The sequence below is a fragment of the Dendrobates tinctorius genome, unplaced genomic scaffold (genome assembly GCF_039654945.1).
Source record: "Dendrobates tinctorius isolate UK_male_01 unplaced genomic scaffold, ASM3965494v1 ptg000028l, whole genome shotgun sequence".
In the NCBI taxonomy this organism is placed as follows: Eukaryota; Metazoa; Chordata; class Amphibia; order Anura; family Dendrobatidae; genus Dendrobates; species Dendrobates tinctorius.
The window spans coordinates 71,644,237-71,664,908 of NW_027361696.1; the positions used below are offsets into that span (position 1 = coordinate 71,644,237).

Consider the following 20,672-nt stretch of genomic DNA (forward strand, 5'->3'; position numbering starts at 1 on the left):
GGAATTAAATTTTCTGTTAAAGGGAATCTGTCCTCAGATTTCACCTCCCAAACTATGTATATGTAGATGTAGCTCTTTCAAAGACAAGTCCAGCAGTACCTTTACATGGCCGGTCCATTCCTACGTTACGGAGAAATCAGCATTTGAAATGATATGGAAGGCTGAAGATCTATGGTAGATCTGAAGCCTCTGTCACTCCAGCTCTATTCCCAGCACAAAGAGTTGCTTTCTGTTTGACTAACAGCCTCTATGCTGTGTGACTTTAGGGAAAGGGAGTTGTCAGTCAAGCAGGATGAGGATGAGTGACCTCATGGAGATCAACATCCAACACTGCGGAGACACCATCACGTTTCTCAACACAGTGATGCTAGAGCAATGCCCCCATCCCTTATGGGAAATATGCAAAAACATGTAAATCAACAGCCGCGGAGACACCATCACGTTTCTCAACGCAAGCAATGCGAAACAGCTGTCTGTGGATGGATACCATGTTTTGGCATAGGTGGTTTCCTTCATTGGAGACTGCCCTTCCCGTGGTTGTTCCTTCCCGGTGAAAGAGCTGGCTAGTCATTGCTTGCGTTGAGAAACGTGATGGTGTCTCCGCGGCTGTTGAATTACAGCTCACCCATCAGCAGCTTAATGATCGTTTCCTATCAGCACAATTTTTAATAAGAAGTGCATAATATATAACAGCAAATAAAGATCATAAAAATATAATAAATAGAGTTGAGCAACTTTGGTCGGATCGGGTTTCATGAAACAAAATTTGGTTCAGATGAAACTGGTCCGACTAGGGCAAAAAAAGTCGAAGTTTCGTCCGAAACCCGACCCCAATGCAAGTCAATGGGGAATAAAAGTCATCCGCTCAATGCCGACTTTTATTCCCCATTGACTTTTAATCCCCACATGTATTCAGGCTGTCTAGCGGCCACAAATCATGCAGCTGCGCCGAAAGAAACTAAATTTCCGAGCATGCCAAAATACTTGGAGGACACCCAAGCATGCTCGGGAAAACCAGAATAACGAGTATACTCGCTCATCACTAGTTTTGAGTCTGGCTGACTCTTAATTGTAGATATAAAATAAAAGTAAGACTTGAAACGCGTCAGTTATTTTTCACATTTTTTGAAAATGAGTAAAATATAGACTACATTGAGTTCCCCCCCCCATTTTAAGCTGTATTTTATAGTATCAGCAAAGGCTATGAGATTTCAGAAATCTCATGCACACAACACAAATTGTTTTTTTTTTTCCTTGACTGATTTGGAAAACTGCATTGTTTTTGAAAACTGGAGCATGTCACTTCCATCAACATTTTTCACCCATAGAAAACAATGAGCAAGTGCAAAAACGCAGCAAAAAAAAAATACAGGTATCAAGTTTTGCTGCATTTTTGGTGCAAAAACCTTAAGGAAGTTACAGTACATCATCATTTTTGGGGACACTAAACGTTATCAGCATGCTCAAGAGACAACAAAAACACAGCAAAAAAGCAACAAATATGCAGAAGAAATGCAGCAAAAAAAGCAACAAATACGCAGCACAAAATGCATAAAAAAGCAACAAATATGCAGAAGAAACGCAGCTAAAAAAGCAACAAACAAACAGCAAAAAAAACAACAAATAAGCAGCAAAAAATGCAGCAAAACTTGCTTTTTGCAAGCAGTTACTTTACTTCCAAGAGAGCAGGTTTGCCTGCTAAAGAAAAAATGCAGCAAAAACGCAAAGTGTGAACATAGCCATAGGAAAGATAAATATGTTATCACCGTAACTGTATCCTCAGAATAAAGTTATTGTGTTATTTTGACAATACCCCAAAACAAACAATGGTGGGATTGCGTTATTTTTCCTTTTCGAACTTCACACTGTATACAAGCAGCGCCATTAGCTCTGTTCTGCCGCCAACATTATATGTTGAGAGTCAGTAAATAAGTGAAGGTACAATAAGAGGACTGACAGAACAGAGAATGCGGAAAGTGATAGGCAAGTTGCACAAACCCTTGGACGCGCGCTGATCCTGGGCCAAGGCGGATATTTTCACTGCAGTGAACAGGAAATTCCTGAGTATACACAGAAGATAACTGGAGTAATATGTCAGGAGATACACAAAGCATGGCTGCTTGCATAACGCTTCATGACTCAATCTCCCCAGTCTGTTCTGTATTATCAATCATCCTCAGTTGTGCGATTAGATTTTTTTTGTATAAGTCTAGGAAATGTGTCACAGACATCCTGCGCTATGATGGAACGGCACAGTCGGACCACTTTGCAATTTAAAGGGAATCTGTCACCTATTTTCTCGCATATGAGATGAGGCCACCACCATCACCAACAGAATGCTGTAGATAAGCCCCTGATGTACCAAAAAGAGCAAATGAAGGAGCAAGATCAAGACTATATTAAAAATACAAAATTTATTATACACATTTTAAGATAAGATAAGATAATCCTTTAATCGTCCCACCATGGGGAAATTCAGAGCATTACAGCAGCAAGGCAGGAACAAGTACAGATACAGATGCATAAAGGCATTACATTGACAGTAGGTAGGTACATTTACGGAAAAAAAAGATATAACCGGACTATCACAACTTTGGATCTATCAGTTCACTGTTTGGGTCATTCTCCGTTTTGGACAGTGCTGGTTATACAGCCTAACTGCAGCAGGAAGGACTTTCGATAGTGCTCCCTCTCACATTTAGGATGACCGGTCACTGACAGTACTGCACATCTTTGTCACGGTCTCATGCATGGGATGGGAATCATTCTGCACCATGTAGCTCACCTTGGCCAGTATCCTCCTGTCGCCTACTTCCTGAACTGGATCAAGGGGGCATCCCAGGACAGAGCTGGCCCTTCTAATCAGTTTGTCCAGCCTATTCCTGTCCCTGGTTGATATGCCACTACCCCAGCACACCACACCAAAGAAGATGACTGATGCCACAACAGAGTTGAAGAAGGATGCAAGGAGTGCCCCCCTAACTCCGAAGGCTCTCAGCCTTCTGAGCAGATAAAGCCTACTGTGGCCCTTCCTGTACACTGCATCCAAGTGATGGGCCCAGTCAAGCTTATTATTGAGATTCACACCAAGGTACTTATAGGTGTCGACTATCTCAATGTCATTTCCCTGAATGTTCACCACTACTGGTGGATTTTTTCCCTTGCGAAAGTCCACCACCAATTCCTTGGTCTTCCCGGAATTAATCCTAAGGTGGTTCCTCTGACACCACTCCACAAAAGCTTGGTTAGTATCTCTGTACTCTCTTTCATCTCCTCCTGTGATGAGGCCTACTATTGCAGAGTCATCAGAATACTTCTGCAAGTAGCAGCTAGATGAGTTGCACTTAAAAACCGCAGTGTACAGTGTGCAGAGAAAAGGGGCAAGAACTGTACCTTGAGGTGCCCCTGTATTGCAGATCACCGTGTCTGACACACTGTCCCGAACCTATACAAACTGAGGTCGGTTCGTGAGGTAGTTAAGGATCCAGGTGGAGAGTTGGAGGTCCACACCAGCAAGGCCCAGCTTGTCTCTCAGTAGACCTGGCTGTATGGTATTAAAAGCACTAGAGAAATTGAAGAACATTATTCTCACAGTGTTCCCAGGTTTCTCCAGGTGAGAGAGTCCTATCTAGAAGGTGGATAATGGCATCATCCACACCAATGCCCTGCCTGTAGGCAAACTGGAGAGGGTCCATATCCGAGCTCACTAGAGGACGGAGACGTGTGAGAACCAATCTCTCTAGTACCTTCATCAGGTGTGATGTCAATGCTGCAGGTCTATAGTCATTAAGGTCTTTCGGATAAGGTTTCTTCGGAACTGGTACCACACACGATAATTTCCACAGTTGTGGTACTATACCCAGTGGCGTATCCAGGGGGGGGCAGCCGGGGCAGTTGCCCCGGCCCAGGCAGCAGGGGGGCGCAGTCGGGCCGCCCGACCCCCTAATGCAGCGGTCCACAGTATGCCAGTATCTCCCTCCACCCCCCGGCGGCTGTGTTCTGCCGCTACCAGTCCTGGGAGTCGGCGGTTCTCTGTGTCAGCTGTCAAGCTGACAGCCGACGCAGAGAAGGAGGCCGCGCCGACTCCCAGGCAGCAATTGTACTTGGCGTCTATACAGATGCCAGTACAATTGAAGCTCTGACCGCCGGGTCAGAGCGACGTCAGCAGCGTGATCAGGTCATGTGATCACGCTGCTGACGTCACTCCCGGCGCCCAGAGCGAACGCTGGTGGTAAGTGTGCTCCTCTGTGGAGCTGAAGAACCACCAAAGATGGGGATGGGGGTTAATGAGCGGAGATGGGGCTTAATGTGGGAATGGGGGTTAATGAGTGGAGATGGGGGTTAATGTGGGGGTGGGGGTTAATGAGTGGAGATGGGGGTTAATGAGTGGAGATGGGGGTTAATGAGTGGGGGTGGGGGTTAATGAGTGGGGGTGGGGGTTAATGAGTGGGGATGGGGGTTAATGTGGGGATGGGGGTTAATGAGTGGGGGGGTTAATGAGTGGAGATGGGTGTTAATGTGTGGTGGTTAATGAGTGGAGATGGGGGTTAATGAGTGGAGATGGGATTAATGTGGGGATGGGGGTTAATGAGTGGGGGTTAATGTGTGGAGATGGGGGTTAATGAGTGGGGGGTTAATGTGGGGATTGGGGTTAATGAGTGTGGGGGTTAATGAGTGGAGATGGGGGTTAATGAGTGGAGATGGGATTAATGTGGGGATGGGGGTTAATGAGTGGGGGTTAATGTGTGGAGATGGGGGTTAATGAGTGGAGATGGGATTAATGTGGGGGGTTAATGAGTGGGGGGTTAATGTGGGGATTGGGGTTAATGAGTGAGGGGGTTAATGAGTGGAGATGGGGGTTAATGAGTGGAGATGGGGTTAATGAGTGGAGATGGGGTTAATGTGGGGGGTTAATGAGTGGGGGGTTAATGTGGGGATTGGGGTTAATGAGTGTGGGGGTTAATGAGTGGAGATGGGGGTTAATGAGTGGAGATGGGGGATTAATGAGTGGAGATGGGGGATTAATGAGTGGAGATGGGGGTTAATGTGTGGAGGGGTTAATGAGTGGGGATGGGGGTTAATGTGTGGGGGGATTTGGAGTGGGGGTACATAATGTGTGTGGGGGATTGGGGATGGGGGGGATTTGGAGTGGGGATGGTATTTAATGTATGTGGGGAGATTTGAGGACACAAAATGAAGAGTATGTATGAGGGCATGTATGAGGAAACAGTATGGGGGATGGGTGCAGACAGTAAGGGGTGCGAACGGGTGAATGCATGTGGACACAGTATGGGGAGTCGGGGATATGTGTGAGCAGACAGTATAGAGAGTGAGGGGGTAAATATATGAGGAGACAGTATGAGGAGGGAGGGGAATAGTGTGAGGCGACAGTATATTGCAGATATTTGTATTTAGGGGCATTATAATGACACTTCTATCTTTAAGGGCATCGTGTGGGGATTTGCTGCAGAAGACCGGAGAAGATGGACGTCTACAGAGATGAGATGTGGATGAGAAAACTCATCATGGGGTCTGGACAAGAAGAAGAAAAGGAGAACGACTCCAGAGACGACGTCATCTATAAGGTACCTGGATGTAAATATTTGTGATACTGACTAATTCTCATGTTTTTATTTGTTAGGAGCATTAAAGGGGTTGTCCAGGTTTGTGCTGAGTCTGCAGACATTCTATGTGACTGCAGACTTCTGAATTCTCACAGTGCTCACTGAACGCTGTCAGGATTCTCTCGTGCCGGTAATTTACATACATACGGTCACATGCTGACTAGACATGTGTGGCCTCACTCAATGAAAGTGAACGGAGCGAGGCCGGGCACGTCTAGTCGGAATGTGGCCAGAAGTATATAAATCACATACTTGTGTTGACATGACTGTATATCGGCAAGGGAGAATCCTAAATGTGTGCAGTGCATTAGTTGTGAGAATTCAGAAGCTGCAATGTCAGGATTCAGCTCTGCAGGTTCCAGTACTCATCACATGGACACTTCACTCGTATGCGATTTTCATAGTTATGGTCCTGTGACAACGAGCTTCTCTTCCTGCTTTCAGTTTTTTACTGAACATTGAGAGCATTAGGGAGAGCAGCTCATGGGTACATTACTAACTGTGCAAGTCGCATATGTACTTGGGGGGGGGGGGGGGAGCGCCGAACCAAATTCTTGCCCCGGGTGCCAGAAAGCCTAGATACGCCTCTGACTATACCTATTCTCAGGTTCATATTGAACAGATATGTAATGATCTCACTCAGCTGGTGCCCGCAGGTTCTGATTAGCCTTGCACTGATGCCGTCAGGACCTGCAGCCTTCAAAACTTTGATCTTATCCAGTTCTTTTGCAACCTGGGTACTTGTGAAGAACAGACCCTGGCTCAGTTGACAAGTTGCAGCAGGGGGTGAGGATATTGTAGCAGAGAGGTGTGAATGGTATGCAGGGGCAGGAGCAGCCAGTGTGTGATTAAATCTGTTAAAGAATAGATTAAGTTCATTAAGCCCCTCTTTATCTACAACCATCCTGGAGACAAGTCTGTCTATGCCCAGATATAGACTTTAGACCCTCCCAGACTTCATGAATCCTTTTCGGTGACAATTTCAGTTCAATCTTTCTCTTATAATTAGCCTTTCCCTGCCTGATTAGATTCTTCAGATCTTTCTGCACCTCTCTCAGCCTGCCCTTGTCACCTGATCTGAAGGCCAACTTCTTCTCTTTGAGAAGAGCCTTTATTCCGGGGCTGATCCATGGTTTATTGTTAGAGAAGCACCTCACTACTTTTGTGGGTACCGTGTTGTCTACACAGAAATTAATGTAGTCCGTTATACAGTGTGTGAGACCATCCATGTCATCACCATAGGAATCTTGCAGCACATCCCAAGTGGTTGTTTCAAAGCACTCTCTCAGAGCATCATCACTCTCCTCAGTCCATATCCTCACTGTGCGAGTAACAGCAGGTTCTCTCTGTACAAGTGGCTTGTACATGGGTTGGAGGTGCACTAGGTTGTGATCCGATCTTCCAAGGGGCGGTAGGGGCTTTGCCCCTCTCACACTGGCAAAGAACAAGTCCAATATTTTGTTGTCTCTAGTGAGGCAGGTAACATACTGTGTGCAACCAGGTAGTATGGATGCTGGAGACACATGATTGAAGTCTCCCGAAACCAGAAGGAGTGCTTGGGGATGAAGGGACTACATCATGCTCACTGTGGATTGTAGGACCTCAGTGGCGGCATCAGCTTTCGCAGAAGGGGGGACATATGCAGCTATCATGATTACATGCGATAGTTCCCTCGGTAAATAAAAAGGTCTCATGCCCACAGCTAATAGCTCAATGTCCTTACAGCATGTTTGCTCTTTGACCACGATATGCCTAGAGTCACACCATCTATCATTCACAAATATCGCCAGCCCTCCGCCTTTCCTCTTACCGCTTTCCCTTGTCCTGTCCGAGCAAATGAGTTTAAAGCAATCCAACGAGACAACAGTGTCCGGAGTACCTTTGGTGAGCCAGGTCTCTGTAAACAGCAACATACTGCACTCCCTTAATTCCCGATGATGTCTGGTCAGCGCCGACAGTTCGTCCATCTTATTCCCGAGTGACCTCACATTGCCCATAATGACGGCGGGAAGAGCAGGTCTATAGCGCCTCCTTCTAGCTTTCCTGAGGGCTCCAGCTCTGCAACCTCTTCTCTTAGTCTTCCTTATTTCTGGTAGAATGTCCTCTGGTCTATTAGCAGCATGCTGCCTTGCTGTGTCCCTAAGCAGCGGTATAGCTTCTCTGGAGTAGACAATAGGGTCTTTTTCAGTTCCTGGATTTCCCAACACAATAGATCCAAGTAAAAATAAGGTAAAAAGTCCATCGAAGGTCCAGGTCCTCTTATGGTTTTCCATAGTGCAATGTCCTTTGGAGTAACAATAAAAAAGAGAAAGGAAAAATAGAAAAAATAGAGAAAAAAAGAGAGCAAAGAAGGAGCTACTGTAACAGGCTGCCACTCCAGCGGCGCCAGGAAGTGAAAAAACACAACACAACATATGGCATCACAATAATTAGAGTGCCAAAGAGCAGGGACAAACCCCGTCCTCAGAGACCTGGTTTAGAAATCTTATTCTAAAAACTGTTTAATGGTTACGGCAGTGTCGGAGTGGGGTGCCTGCCTGGGGCAAAACAGGTGGAATGGATTCTGGGGGCCCGACCTACTGCTACTGTACACAGAAATATTACACTATTGGCTGTGCCATCTGAGAGGTTAAACAGCTAGGATAATAGATATCTCTGATCCCAGTCATTAGAATGGGATTAGAATGTTCCATAAAATTATTGCAATTACACGTTTTGTTATACACGTGATTATTTCCTTTATGTGTAGTGGAATCACCCAAAAAAACAGAGAAAAAAAAGACAAATTGGACATCACTTCACACAAAACCCCTAAAAAGGGCCAGACATAAAATGTTGGAAACTTTCCAAAATTGTTGATAAACAATTTTGTTTCAAGCGTGTGATGATCACTCAAACTCACCTGTGGCAAGTAACAGGTGTGGGCAGTATTAAAATCACACCTGAAACCAGATAAAAGGGGAGAACTTGACTCAATCTTTGCACTGTGTGTCTGTGTGTGCCACACTAAGGGTACCGTTACACCTAGCGACTAACCAGCGATATGACGCGGTCAGGATTGCTGGTGCATTGCTAGGTGGTCGCTAGTGAGCTGCCACACAGGCAGATCTCACCAGCAACATCGCTGGGGACGGGGATCGCTACTTACCTGTCAGACGCGGCGATGCTGTGTCCTCCCGCCCGGCTCCACGCGTCGCTCATTGTCACAGCAGGAAGTGGCCGACGAGGTATGATCCAGGAGCTTCTCGCGCGATCAACGATAACCAGCAGGGGAGCCGGTCGGAGGTAAGTATCACATGCAGCGATATCGCTAGCAATATCGCTGCAACGTCACAAAATCGGTGACTTTACAGCGATATTGCTAGCAATATCGCAGTGTGTAACGGGAGCTTAAGCATGGAGATCAGAAAGAGGAGATAAGAACTGTCTGAGGACTGAGAACCAAAATTGATGAACAGTATCAACAATCTTAAGGATACAAGTCTATCTCCAGAGATCTTGATGTTCCTTTGTTCATGGTGCACAACATAATCAAGAAGTTTGCAACCTATGGTACTGTAGCTAATGTCCCTGGATGTGAACAGCAGGGAAAAATTGATGAAAGGTTGCAACACAGGATAGTCTGGATGGAGGCTAAGCAGCTCCAATCAAGTTCCAAATAAACTAAACCTGTCCTGCAGGCTCAGGGTGCATCAGTGTCAGCGCGAACTATCCGTCGATATTTGAATGAAATGAAACGCTATGGCAGGAGAGCCAGGAGGACCCCACTGCTGACACAGAGGCATAAAAAAGCTAGACTGCCGTTTGACAAAATGTGCACAAGACAAAATCTTTCTGGGAAACCATCTGTGGACAGATGAGACCAAGATAGAGCTTTTTGGTAAAGCACATCATTCTACTGTTTACCAAAAATGGAATGAGGCTGAAAAAGAAAACAACACAGTACCTACAGTCAAATATGGTGGAGGAGTTGTTAGGGGGTTGTTTTGCTGCCTCTGGCACTGGTTAGGGCAACACGGTGGCTCAGTGGTTAGCGCTGCAGCCTTGCAGTGCTGGAGTCCTGGGTTCGAATCCCACCAAGGACAACATCTGCAAGGAGTTTGTATGTTCTCCCCGTGTTTGCGTGGGTTTCCTCCGGGCACTCCGGTTTCCTCCCACACTCCAAAGACATACTGATAGGGAATTTAGATTGTGAGCCCCATCAGGGACAGTGATGAAAATGTGTGCAAACTGTAAAGCGCTGCGGAATATGTTAGCGCTATATAAAAAATAAAGATTATTATTAAGGCATCATGAAATCTGAAGATTACCAAAAGATTTTAGGTTGCAATGTAGTGGCCCAGTGTCAGAAAAGTGGGTTTGCATCCTAGGTCATGGGTCTTTCAGCAGGACCATGACCACAAACATACAGTGCCTTGCGAAAGTATTCGGCCCCCTGTAACTTTTCAACCTTTTCTCACATATCATGCTTCAAACATAAAGATACCAAATGTAAATTTTTGGTGAAGAATCAACAACAAGTGGGACACAATTGTGAAGTTGAGCGAAATTTATTGCTTATTTTAAATTTTTGTGGAAATTCAAAAACTGAAAAGTGGGGCGTGCAATATTATTCGGCCCCTTTAACTTAATACTTTGTTGCACCACCTTTTGCTGCGATTACAGCTGCAAGTTGCTTGGGGTATGTCTCTATCAGTTTTGTACATCGAGAGACTGAAATTCTTGCCCATTCTTCCTTGGTAAACAGCTCGAGCTCAGTGAGGTTTGATGAAGATCGTTTGTTAACAGCAGTTTTCAGCTCTTTCCACAGATTCTCGACTGGATTCAGGTCTGGACTTTGACTTGGCCATTCTAACACCTGGATACGTTTATTTGTGAAACATTCCATTGTAAATTTTGCTTTATGTTTGGGATCATTGTCTTGTTGGAAGACAAATCCCCGTCCCAGTCTCAGGTCTTTTGCAGACTCCAACACGTTTTCTTCAAGAATGGTCCTGTATTTGGCTCGATCCATCTTCCCATCAATTTTAACCATCTTCCCTGTCCCTGCTGAAGAGCAGGCCCAAACCATGATGCTGCCACCACCATGTTTGACAGTGGGGATGGTGTGTTCAGGGTGATGAGCTGTGTTGCCTTTACGCCAAGCATATCGTTTGGCATTGTTGCCAAAAAGTTCGATTTTGGATTCATCTGACCATAGCACCTTCTTCCACATTTTTGGTGTGTCTCCCAGGTGGCTTGTTGCAAACTTTAAATGACACTTTTTATGGATATCTTTGAGAAATGGCTTTCTTCTTGCCACTCTTCCATAAAGGCCAGATTTGTGCAGTGTATAACTGATTGTTGTCCTATGGACAGACTGTTCCACCTCAGCTGTAGATCTCTGCAGTTCATCCAGAGTGATCATGGGCCTCTTGGCTGCATCTCTGATCAGTCTTCTCCTTGTCTGAGATGAAAGTTTAGAGGGACGGCCCGGGTCTTGGTAGATTTGCAGTGGTATGATACTCCTTCCATTTCAATATGATCGCTTGCACAGTGCTCCTTGGGATGTTTAAAGTTTTGGAAATCATTTTGTATCCAAATCCGGCTTTAAACTTCTCCACAACAGTATCACGGACCTGTCTGTTGTGTTCCTTGGTCTTCATGATGCTCTCTGTGCATCAAACAAAACCCTGAGACTATCACAGAGCAGGAGACTTGATTACACATAGGTGGATATTTATCATCATTAGTCATTTAGGACAACATTGGATCATTCAGAGATCCACAATGAACTTCTGGAGTGAGTTTGCTGCACTAAAAGTAAAGGGGCCGAATAATATTGCACGCCCCACTTTTCAGTTGTTGAATTTTCACAAAAATTTAAAATCTAATATATAAAGCTCAATGTGGGTGTGTATGTATGTATGTCCGGGATTGGCATCCGCACCGTCGCAGCTACAGCCACACGTCTGGACCCCAAGAGCGTCATAGGCTATGTTGTGAGGCAAAATTTTAACCCCGCGCGTTCCAATTCACCAAACAATTTTGCCCCTATCTACATAATGGGGAAAAAGTGTATGTATGTATCGGCATCTGCACCGTTGTAGCTACAGCCACAAAATTTTGCACAGTCACACGTCTGGACCCCGAGAGCATCATAGGCTATGTTGTGAGGCGAAATTTTAACCCCGCACGTTCCAATTCACCAAACAATTTTGCCCCTATCTACATAATGGGGAAAAAGTGAAAGGAAAAGTGTTGGAGGCAAATTGACAGCTGCAAGATGTGAACAAGGGGGACTTAAAGAATGAGAGCGATGGCGCCAAAGAGTATATACCGTACAGTTGCTAAGGTGGGGCCCTGACATGGGATACTCATCACACACGGGGATATGAACACACACACAAAATGCGCCACACACTACCACGTGCTTCAACACATATCACATTTCAACCACCCTCAGCACACATTTCACCACACATACACCAACCTCGCCACATAAAAGTCAAAACACAAAAGTCGCCACTCAAAACTCGCCACGCTGTCCCAGAGCTGTTTAAAAGATGAAAAATGAGCTGTGATTGGTTGCTATCAGCAACAGTTTTCTTTGTAGACAGTTGTGGTAACTGAGGCCTATTATTCTTATCATTTCTATGGTATTATTGTCCTTCTGTAAAGCTGGAAATTATCACCATGCCAACACAGACCACCCTCTGACACAGACTGCAGGGGGAGCCCAGTATCACACAGGATAGGATTAGATACACAGCTCAGAAGTCAGTATCACACAGGATAGGAATAGATACACGGCTCAGCAGTCAGTATCACACAGGATAGGATTAGATACACAGCTCAGCAGTCAGTATCACACAGGATAGGATTAGATACACAGCTCAGCAGTCAGTATCACACAGGAGACGATTAGACACGTGGCTCAGCAGTCAGTATCACACAGGATAGGATTAGATACACAGCTCAGCAGTCAGTATCACACAGGATAGGATTAGATACACAGCTCAGCAGTCAGTATCACACAGGATAGGAATAGATACACGGCTCAGCAGACAGTATCACACAGGATAGGAAGAGATACACGGCTCAGCAGACAGTATCACACAGGATAGGATTAGATACAAAGCTCAGCACACAGTTTCACACAGAATAGTATTAGATACATGGCTCAGCAGTCAGTATCACACAGGATAGGAATAGATACACAGCTCAACACACAGTATCACACAGAATAGTATTAGATACACGGCTCAGCAGACAGTATCACACAGAATAGGATTAGATACACGGCTCAGCAGTCAGTATCACACAGGATACGATTAGATACACGGCTCAGCAGTCAGTATCACACAGGATAGGATTAGATACACGGCTCAGCAGACGGTATCACACAGGATAGGAATAGATACACAGCTCAGCACACAGTATCACACAGAATAGTATTAGATACACGGCTCAGCAGACAGTATCACACAGAATAGGATTAGATACACGGCTCAGCAGTCAGTATCACACAGGATACAATTAGATACACGGCTCAGCAGTCAGTATCACACAGGATAGGATTAGATACACGGCTGAGCAGTCAGTAACACACATGATATTAGGTACACGGCTCAGCAGTCAGTATCACACAGGATAGGGTTAGATACACGGCTCAGCAGACGGTATCACACAGGATAGGAATAGATACACAGCTCAGCAGTCAGTATCACACAGGATAGGATTAGATACGCAGATCAGCACACAGTATCCCACAGAATAGTATTAGATACACAGCTCAGCAGTCAGTATCACACAGGATAGGATTAGATATACGGCTCAGCAGTCAGTTTTACACAGGATAGGATTAGATACACAGCTCAGCAGTCAGTATCACACAGGATAGGATTAGATACACAGCTCAGCAGTCAGTATCACACAGGAGACGATTAGACACGTGGCTCAGCAGTCAGTATCACACAGGATAGGATTAGATACACAGCTCAGCAGTCAGTATCACACAGGATAGGATTAGATACACAGCTCAGCAGTCAGTATCACACAGGATAGGAATAGATACACGGCTCAGCAGACAGTATCACACAGGATAGGAAGAGATACACGGCTCAGCAGACAGTATCACACAGGATAGGATTAGATACAAAGCTCAGCACACAGTTTCACATAGAATAGTATTAGATACATGGCTCAGCAGTCAGTATCACACAGGATAGGATTAGATACACAGCTCAGCACACAGTATCACACAGAATAGTATTAGATACACGGCTCAGCAGACAGTATCACACAGAATAGGATTAGATAAACGGCTCAGCAGTCAGTATCACACAGGATACGATTAGATACACGGCTCAGCAGTCAGTATCACAGGATAGGATAAGATACACGGCTGAGCAGTCAGTAACACACATGATATTAGGTACACGGCTCAGCAGTCAGTATCACACAGGATAGGGTTAGATACACGGCTCAGCAGACGGTATCACACAGGATAGGAATAGATACACAGCTCAGCAGTCAGTATCACACAGGATAGGATTAGATACGCAGCTCAGCACACAGTATCCCACAGAATAGTATTAGATACACAGCTCAGCAGTCAGTATCACACAGGATAGGATTAGATGCACGGTTTTTATGTGCAATATAATCATTGTAATTTGTTATAACTAACCACAGTTGGTTACTATGCCCAGGCAACGCCGGGCTCTTTAGCTAGTAACCAATAAATTTTGTTCAACTTCACAATTGTCTCCCACTTGTTGTTGATTCTTCACCAAAAATTTACATTTGGTATCTTTATGTTTGAAGCATGATATGTGGGAAAAGGTTGAAAAGTTCCAGGGAGCCAAATACTTTCGCAAGGCACTGTACTTATAGAAGCACCCAGAAATGGATGGAAATAAAGCACTAGAGAGTTCCGAAGCGGCATCAATGAATCTGGATCTAAATCCCATTGAACACCTGTGAAGAGATCTTAAAACTGATGTTGGGAGAAAGTGCCTTCACATATGAGAGACCCAGAACAGTTTGAAAAAGAAGAGTTCTCCAAAATTCCAGCTGAGAGGTGTAAGAAGCTTGTTGTTGGTTATAGGAAGCGATTGATTGTAGTTATTCCAAACGTTGCAACCAAATATTAAGTTGAGAGTGCCAACAATTTTGTCAGGCCCATTTTGGGGGGTTTTGTGTGAAATTATATCCAATTTGCTTTTTTTGTTTTTTTTCTGTATTGTTCCAATACACACACAAGGCAATAAACGTGTGTATAACAAAAAACATGTAATTGCAGCTTCTAGTATCCCATGGAGACTATTTAAGCATGCAAAAAAAAAAAAAAAAAAGTTTTTAAAAATATTAAAAAAATAAAATATAAAGGTTAATATCACCCCCCTTTCACCGCATTCAAAATAAAACAATAATAAAAAAACAAACATACACATATTTAGTAACGCCGTGTTCAGAATCGCCCGATCTATCAATATAAAAAAAAATTAACCCAATTGCTAGACGGCGTAATGAGAAAAAAATTCAAAACTCCAGAATTACGTTATTTTGGTCACCACAACATTGCATTAAAATGCAATAACAGGCGACCAAAATATCTCCACCAAAATGGTATCATTAAAAACATCAGCTCGGCACACAAAAAAATAAGCCCTCACCCAACCTGAGATCACGAAAAATGGAGACGCTACAGATATCAGAAAATGGTGCAATTTCACCGCACTTGGAATTTTTCCAAGTTTTTCGAGTACACAACATGGTAAAACCAATGATGTCGTTCAAAAGTACAACTCTTCCCGCAAAAAAACACATGGCTATTTTCACCAAAAAATAAAAAAGTTATGGCTCTGGGAAGAAGGGGAGCAAAAAATGAAAATGCAAAGCCAAAAATAATTCTGGTCGTTAAGGGGTTAATATATAATTAAGTACTGTGTAACTCACCATTCAAAATATAAATTGATAAGCCAGATTAATGATTAAGTACAATTAGCCACTTTTCTCCTGCCCAATACATTTTTTAATGAATTAGCCACAGTGCCTATTTACCCCAATTCATTACCAGTCCATCTTTTGTCCTCAAACACCCACCACTATGATCCTCCAGCCACTTCCCAAATCAATTACAAATTCTTGTTCTGTGTTCTCCCCACCAATTCATTAACAGTCCCTGTCCTGTGTCTCCCCTCTAATTACCAGTCCCTGTCCTGTGTCCTCCCCAATTCATTACCAGTCCCTGTCCTGTGTCTTCTCTCCTTACACCTCAATTCATTACCAGTCCCTGTCCTATATCCTCTCTCCCTCCATCCCAATTCATTACCAGTCCCTGTCCTATATCCTCTCTCCCTCCATCCCAATTCATTACCAGTCCTTGTCCTGTGTCCTCTCTCCCTCCATCCAATTCATTACCAGTCCTTGTCCTGTAACCTTTCTCCCCTCACCCAATTCATTACCAGTCCCTGTCCTGTGTCCTCTCCCCTCACCCCAATTCATTACCAGTCCCTGTCCTGTTATGATTAGGTAACCGAGGAGGATAGCAGGGGAATAGACTAGGCAACGAGATAACCAGAGAGGTTGGTAACTTAGCGGATTGCAGACCCCTAAACTGACAACACAACTAGAATTAGCCGTGGGATGTACCTACAATGCCCAAGACGCCTTGGCACAGCCAAAGAATTAACTAAGCCTAAAGAGAGAAAGGGGAAAGCTAAACTGCCCCGGAGTAGAACCCCAAAGGAATAGATAGCCCCCGAACATATATTGCCGGTGAGACAAGATGAGGCACAAAACACAGGCAGAAAATAGAGTAAGCAAATGATGGGGCCCAAACTGTCTAGATAGAACAGGACAGGAAAAGATACTGTCTGCAATCACGCAAAAAACCCTAAGAAAAATCCAACACGTCTGATATGCAAAAATACTGAAGCCACATGACCTCTCCCCCACTAAATTAGAACTCTGGTGTGAAATGGACGAAAAACAAAAGATACTGATATAACAGGGGATTAGAAATACTGAAAAGACTGACATGAGCTGTGGCATATGGAACAGAGTCCAGCACAGGTCCCAGAAGGGAACAAGGCTGAACTCACACCAGCAAAGCAGAAATCAGAAAAAAGCAAAAAAATGGATCAAATGCAAAAAGATTCAAGCAGACAAATAACTTATCTGAAAGATGCAGGACAAAGCAGGAGGCAAGCAGACATCCATAATGCTCAGGAAGATAACCAAATCACCGGCAACAACTGAGGGAAGGTTGCTCACTTAAATCTCTCCAGTCTGTAACACCTGACCTCCAATCATCCTCCTCAGGTGATTGACTTCTGTCAGCCAGACCAGCTTCATTACCAACAGCAACCAACAGAGGGAGCCCAAACTCAGAAGCCAGGTCAAAAGTGTTCACAACAGTGTACTCTCTCCCTCCACCCCAATTCATTACCAGTCCCTGTCCTGTGTCCTCCCCACCAATTCATTACAAGTCCCTGTCCTGTTCTCTCTCCCTCCATCCCAATTCATTACCAGTACCTGTCGTCTCTCCTTCCACCTCAATTCCTTAGTAGTCCCTGTCATGTAACCTCTCTCCCCTCACCCAATTCATTACCAGTCCCTGTCCTATGTCCTCTCTCCCTCCACCCCAATTCCTTAGCAGTCCTTGTCCTGTGTCCTCTCTCCCCTAACCCCAATTCATTACCAGTCCCTGTCCTGTGTCCTCTCTCCCCTAACCCCAATTCATTACCAGTCCCTGTCCTGTGTCCTCTCTCCCTCCAACCCAATTCATTACCAGTCCCTGTCCTGTGTCCTCCCCACCAATTCATTACCAGTCCCTGTCCTGTGTCCTCCCCACCAATTCATTACCAGTCCCTGTCCTGTTCTCTCTCCCTCCACCCCAATTCATAACCAGTACCTGTCAACTCTCCTTCCACCTCAATTCCTTAATAGTTGTTGATTGTAAGCTCTCACGAGCAGGGTCGTCTTATTTTGCTTTAACTATTGTATTGCTAACGTTGTTACTTATGACTGTTGTGTTTTGAAACTGTTAAACTGTAAAGCGCTGCGGAATATGTTGGCGCTATATAAATAAAGATTATTATTATTTAGTCCCTGTCCTGTGTTCTCTCTCCCTTCACCCAATTCATTACTAGTCCCTGTCCTGTGTCCTCCCCACCAATTCATTACCAGTCCCTGTCCTGTTTCCTCTCTCCCTTCACCCCAATTCATTACCAGTCACTGTTCTGTATCATCTTTCCCCCTATACCCCAATTCACTACCAATCCCCGCTCTGTGTCCTCTCTCCCTCCTCCCCAATTCATTAGCAGTCCCTGTCCTGTGTCCTCTCTCATTCTTGATTTGTAGTTTGAATGACACCATTAATTTTACCATATAATATATGGGAAAATTAAAAGAAAATTACAAAATTCAATTAAATTTTGAAAAATCATGCAATTTCACCACTGTTTCTTGGGTTTTGTTTTTTCGGTGTTCACTGTGCAGTAAAAATTATCTGGTAACATGATTCTCCAGGTCCGTATCATTACATCAACACCAAAGTTGTATACTTTCTTTTAAGTGATGAAAAGAATTCTGCTATTTATTACATTTAAAAAATAATTTAATTATTTCCATTTAAAAGGGGGAAAAAGAGGGATGATCACAAAATTTAATACATTTTTTTAAATACTTTTGTAATTTGTTTTTAGTCCCTGAAAGGACTTGAACCTTGATTTATACCGTATCTACTCAAAATTAAGTTTTCTTATGAAGCCCACCTTTAGGATAGGCTTTACAGAAAAGCTAAGATGGCACCCATGGGGACAACCCACCTGCATCCCACGATCGCACCGCTGATTGGAGCCAGTGTTAAACAGCAGTGATTCGAACTAGCTCCAGTCACTACTGCTACAGGAAGATGACGGCTGTCCAACATAGTCGATATCTGCAAGGTATAGTGCAGGCTCGGTTCCTGAGCCTGCTCCATTCATCAGCACTTGACATGTGGTATATTATCACATGTTGCAAAGGGGTTAAATAAAGCCAAATCCAACTCGCTCTTATATTCCTCCTCGTATAGGTGCACTAGACGGCTGGCTAATGGCTTATAGGCTAGCTCCCTCCACTAGGAGGCACTGGTGAGATTTTCTTTCTTTCTGGGTAATAGCTTATTTACATACTTTTTTTCTCCTGGCACTGCTACCTGGACTCCATACATAGCAGGTAAAATAGTATAAGACGATATGCATGCTGATCACATGGCAGTCATGTCTAATCACATGGGTTCCTCTTTGGCTCAGTATGATCCTCTGTGTTGTAATAAATAATGGCCTGCAGCCAGAAGCATATACCGTACACAGTTTCACAGTGCACATGATTATTTTGTTGGAGGCTATTATTGGGTTATGTACACACTAGCATTAATATAGTATGTGCATCAGATGCGCCCTCCATAGCACATCATTTGTGCTGGTTGTGGTGTCTCCTCACTGTACCATATAGTACAGTACTTTTATAAGGACTTGCCTAAACATTGACATCTGTTTTACTAAATAATAGCATTCAACCTGAAGAAGACAGTTCTTGTAAAGTTCATGGAACATTGTGCAATTCCACTGTTATTTCCCCTGAAAATGTATGAATACATGTCACACACTTGCCGGCGCCCCTGCACGGTTCTCCTCCCCCCTCCGTGCAGGGACGCCGGCATACTCACCGCCCCAGCCATTCGGTGTGGTTCCCTGTTTCATTGTGTTGTGTGCGCTGCTCTTCCTGGTGGCGTGCCTAGTGGGGGCACGCTCCTCTCCTCTTAAAGGGGAAGCACATGCACATAGAAAAATGCCCCCAGCCAATGGCTGGGAGGCATTTAGTATAAAAGGCATGTAGTGTGGTGGTCTACTAGTGAGTTGTGAGGTCTCTTGGTCCTGGTGTGGCCAGTGTTCTAAACCTAGAGTCCCTGGTCCTTGTGAGGCCAGTCCTCAACCTGAAGTCCCTGGTCCTTGTGCAGCCAGTCCAAAACCTGTAGTCCCTTGTCTTTGTGTGGTTTTTCCTGAACCTGAAGTCCCAGGTCCTTGTGTGGCCACCCCTGAACCTGAAGTCGAAGGTCCTTGTGCGGCCAGTCCTGAACCTGTAGTCCCTGGTTCTTGTGCAGACAGTCCTGAACCCATAATCCCTGGTCCTTATATGGCCAGTCCTGAACCCTGAAGCCGCTACGGCAGTACCTGAATCTATATCCAAGACCCGTGTGTCCGAACGTGTGTCTGAGTATTCCATGTATCCGGACTGCTAAAACCAGTCTCCGAATCAGCCCTGTCTGAAACTCCGTGTCAGAAGTCGTTCTACCAGGGGATTGTGAACCTAGTTGTCTGGACAGAGCCCGAGCCCTAATCCGTGTCTGTGTACTTGACCCTTGGTATCAGCAGCTGCAGTATCATTAGGAATGGTACCGGGTGGCTACCTGCAGCTCAAGCCTGACTCCACCATCAAGACCTCCATTAAACACCAGATAGCCGCTTAGCTACAAACCTCCTAGGAAAACTCCACTGCGTGGCACAGTGGGTCCACAATCCACGTGCCCACCTGCAAGCATCACAATACATTGACAATTTTGCAAGAATGCAATCAATGCTGACAATGCCAGACCATGTATGGATACAACTTCTTGACACCTATTTGTCTACTTACTTATACATGTCCAGGAGGAATAACAGAGAATCAGAACAGTGCAGAATAACATGAAAAAATGTTATTTTATGTCAAATTAAAGGCAATTTAAGGGATCTGCCTGCTTCTTCCTCCCTTTAACCCACCTCACAGACCAGCTTATGAGATGGTTAGTTTTAGTATTAGGCTCCAGAAACTGAGCAGTGACATTTTCTTAAAGAGGGCACAAACTTGATAGTTACACACACAATAGTGGCACTTAGCTTGGTGGTTACACTACATAAGATGAGTGTGATCAATTCCACATTTGTTTGGTTCGGGAACAAAGAAATGAAATTAAGGACAGATCCAACACTGGACCCATACTGTAAGGGAATGGGATCTGTCTGGTGCCGATGA

At 44.5% G+C, this 20,672-nt stretch overlaps 1 protein-coding gene across 7 annotated transcripts in view; it reads right to left on the reverse strand.

The window, feature by feature from the left end:
* The window catches only part of LOC141085536 (testicular acid phosphatase homolog), a 65,011-nt gene that overhangs the window by 38,670 nt on the left and 5,669 nt on the right, over positions 1 to 20,672 (reverse strand). The window contains exon 1 of one of the 7 annotated variants that reach the window (XM_073570969.1): positions 19,327 to 20,386. The exons of the other annotated variants lie outside the window; for them this stretch is intronic. Within the exon in view, the coding sequence (XP_073427070.1) occupies positions 19,327 to 19,338 (12 nt within the window). The 5' untranslated portion in view covers positions 19,339 to 20,386. Of the gene's footprint in view, positions 1 to 19,326; positions 20,387 to 20,672 lie in introns of those variants that run through there. 7 annotated transcript variants of the gene reach the window in all.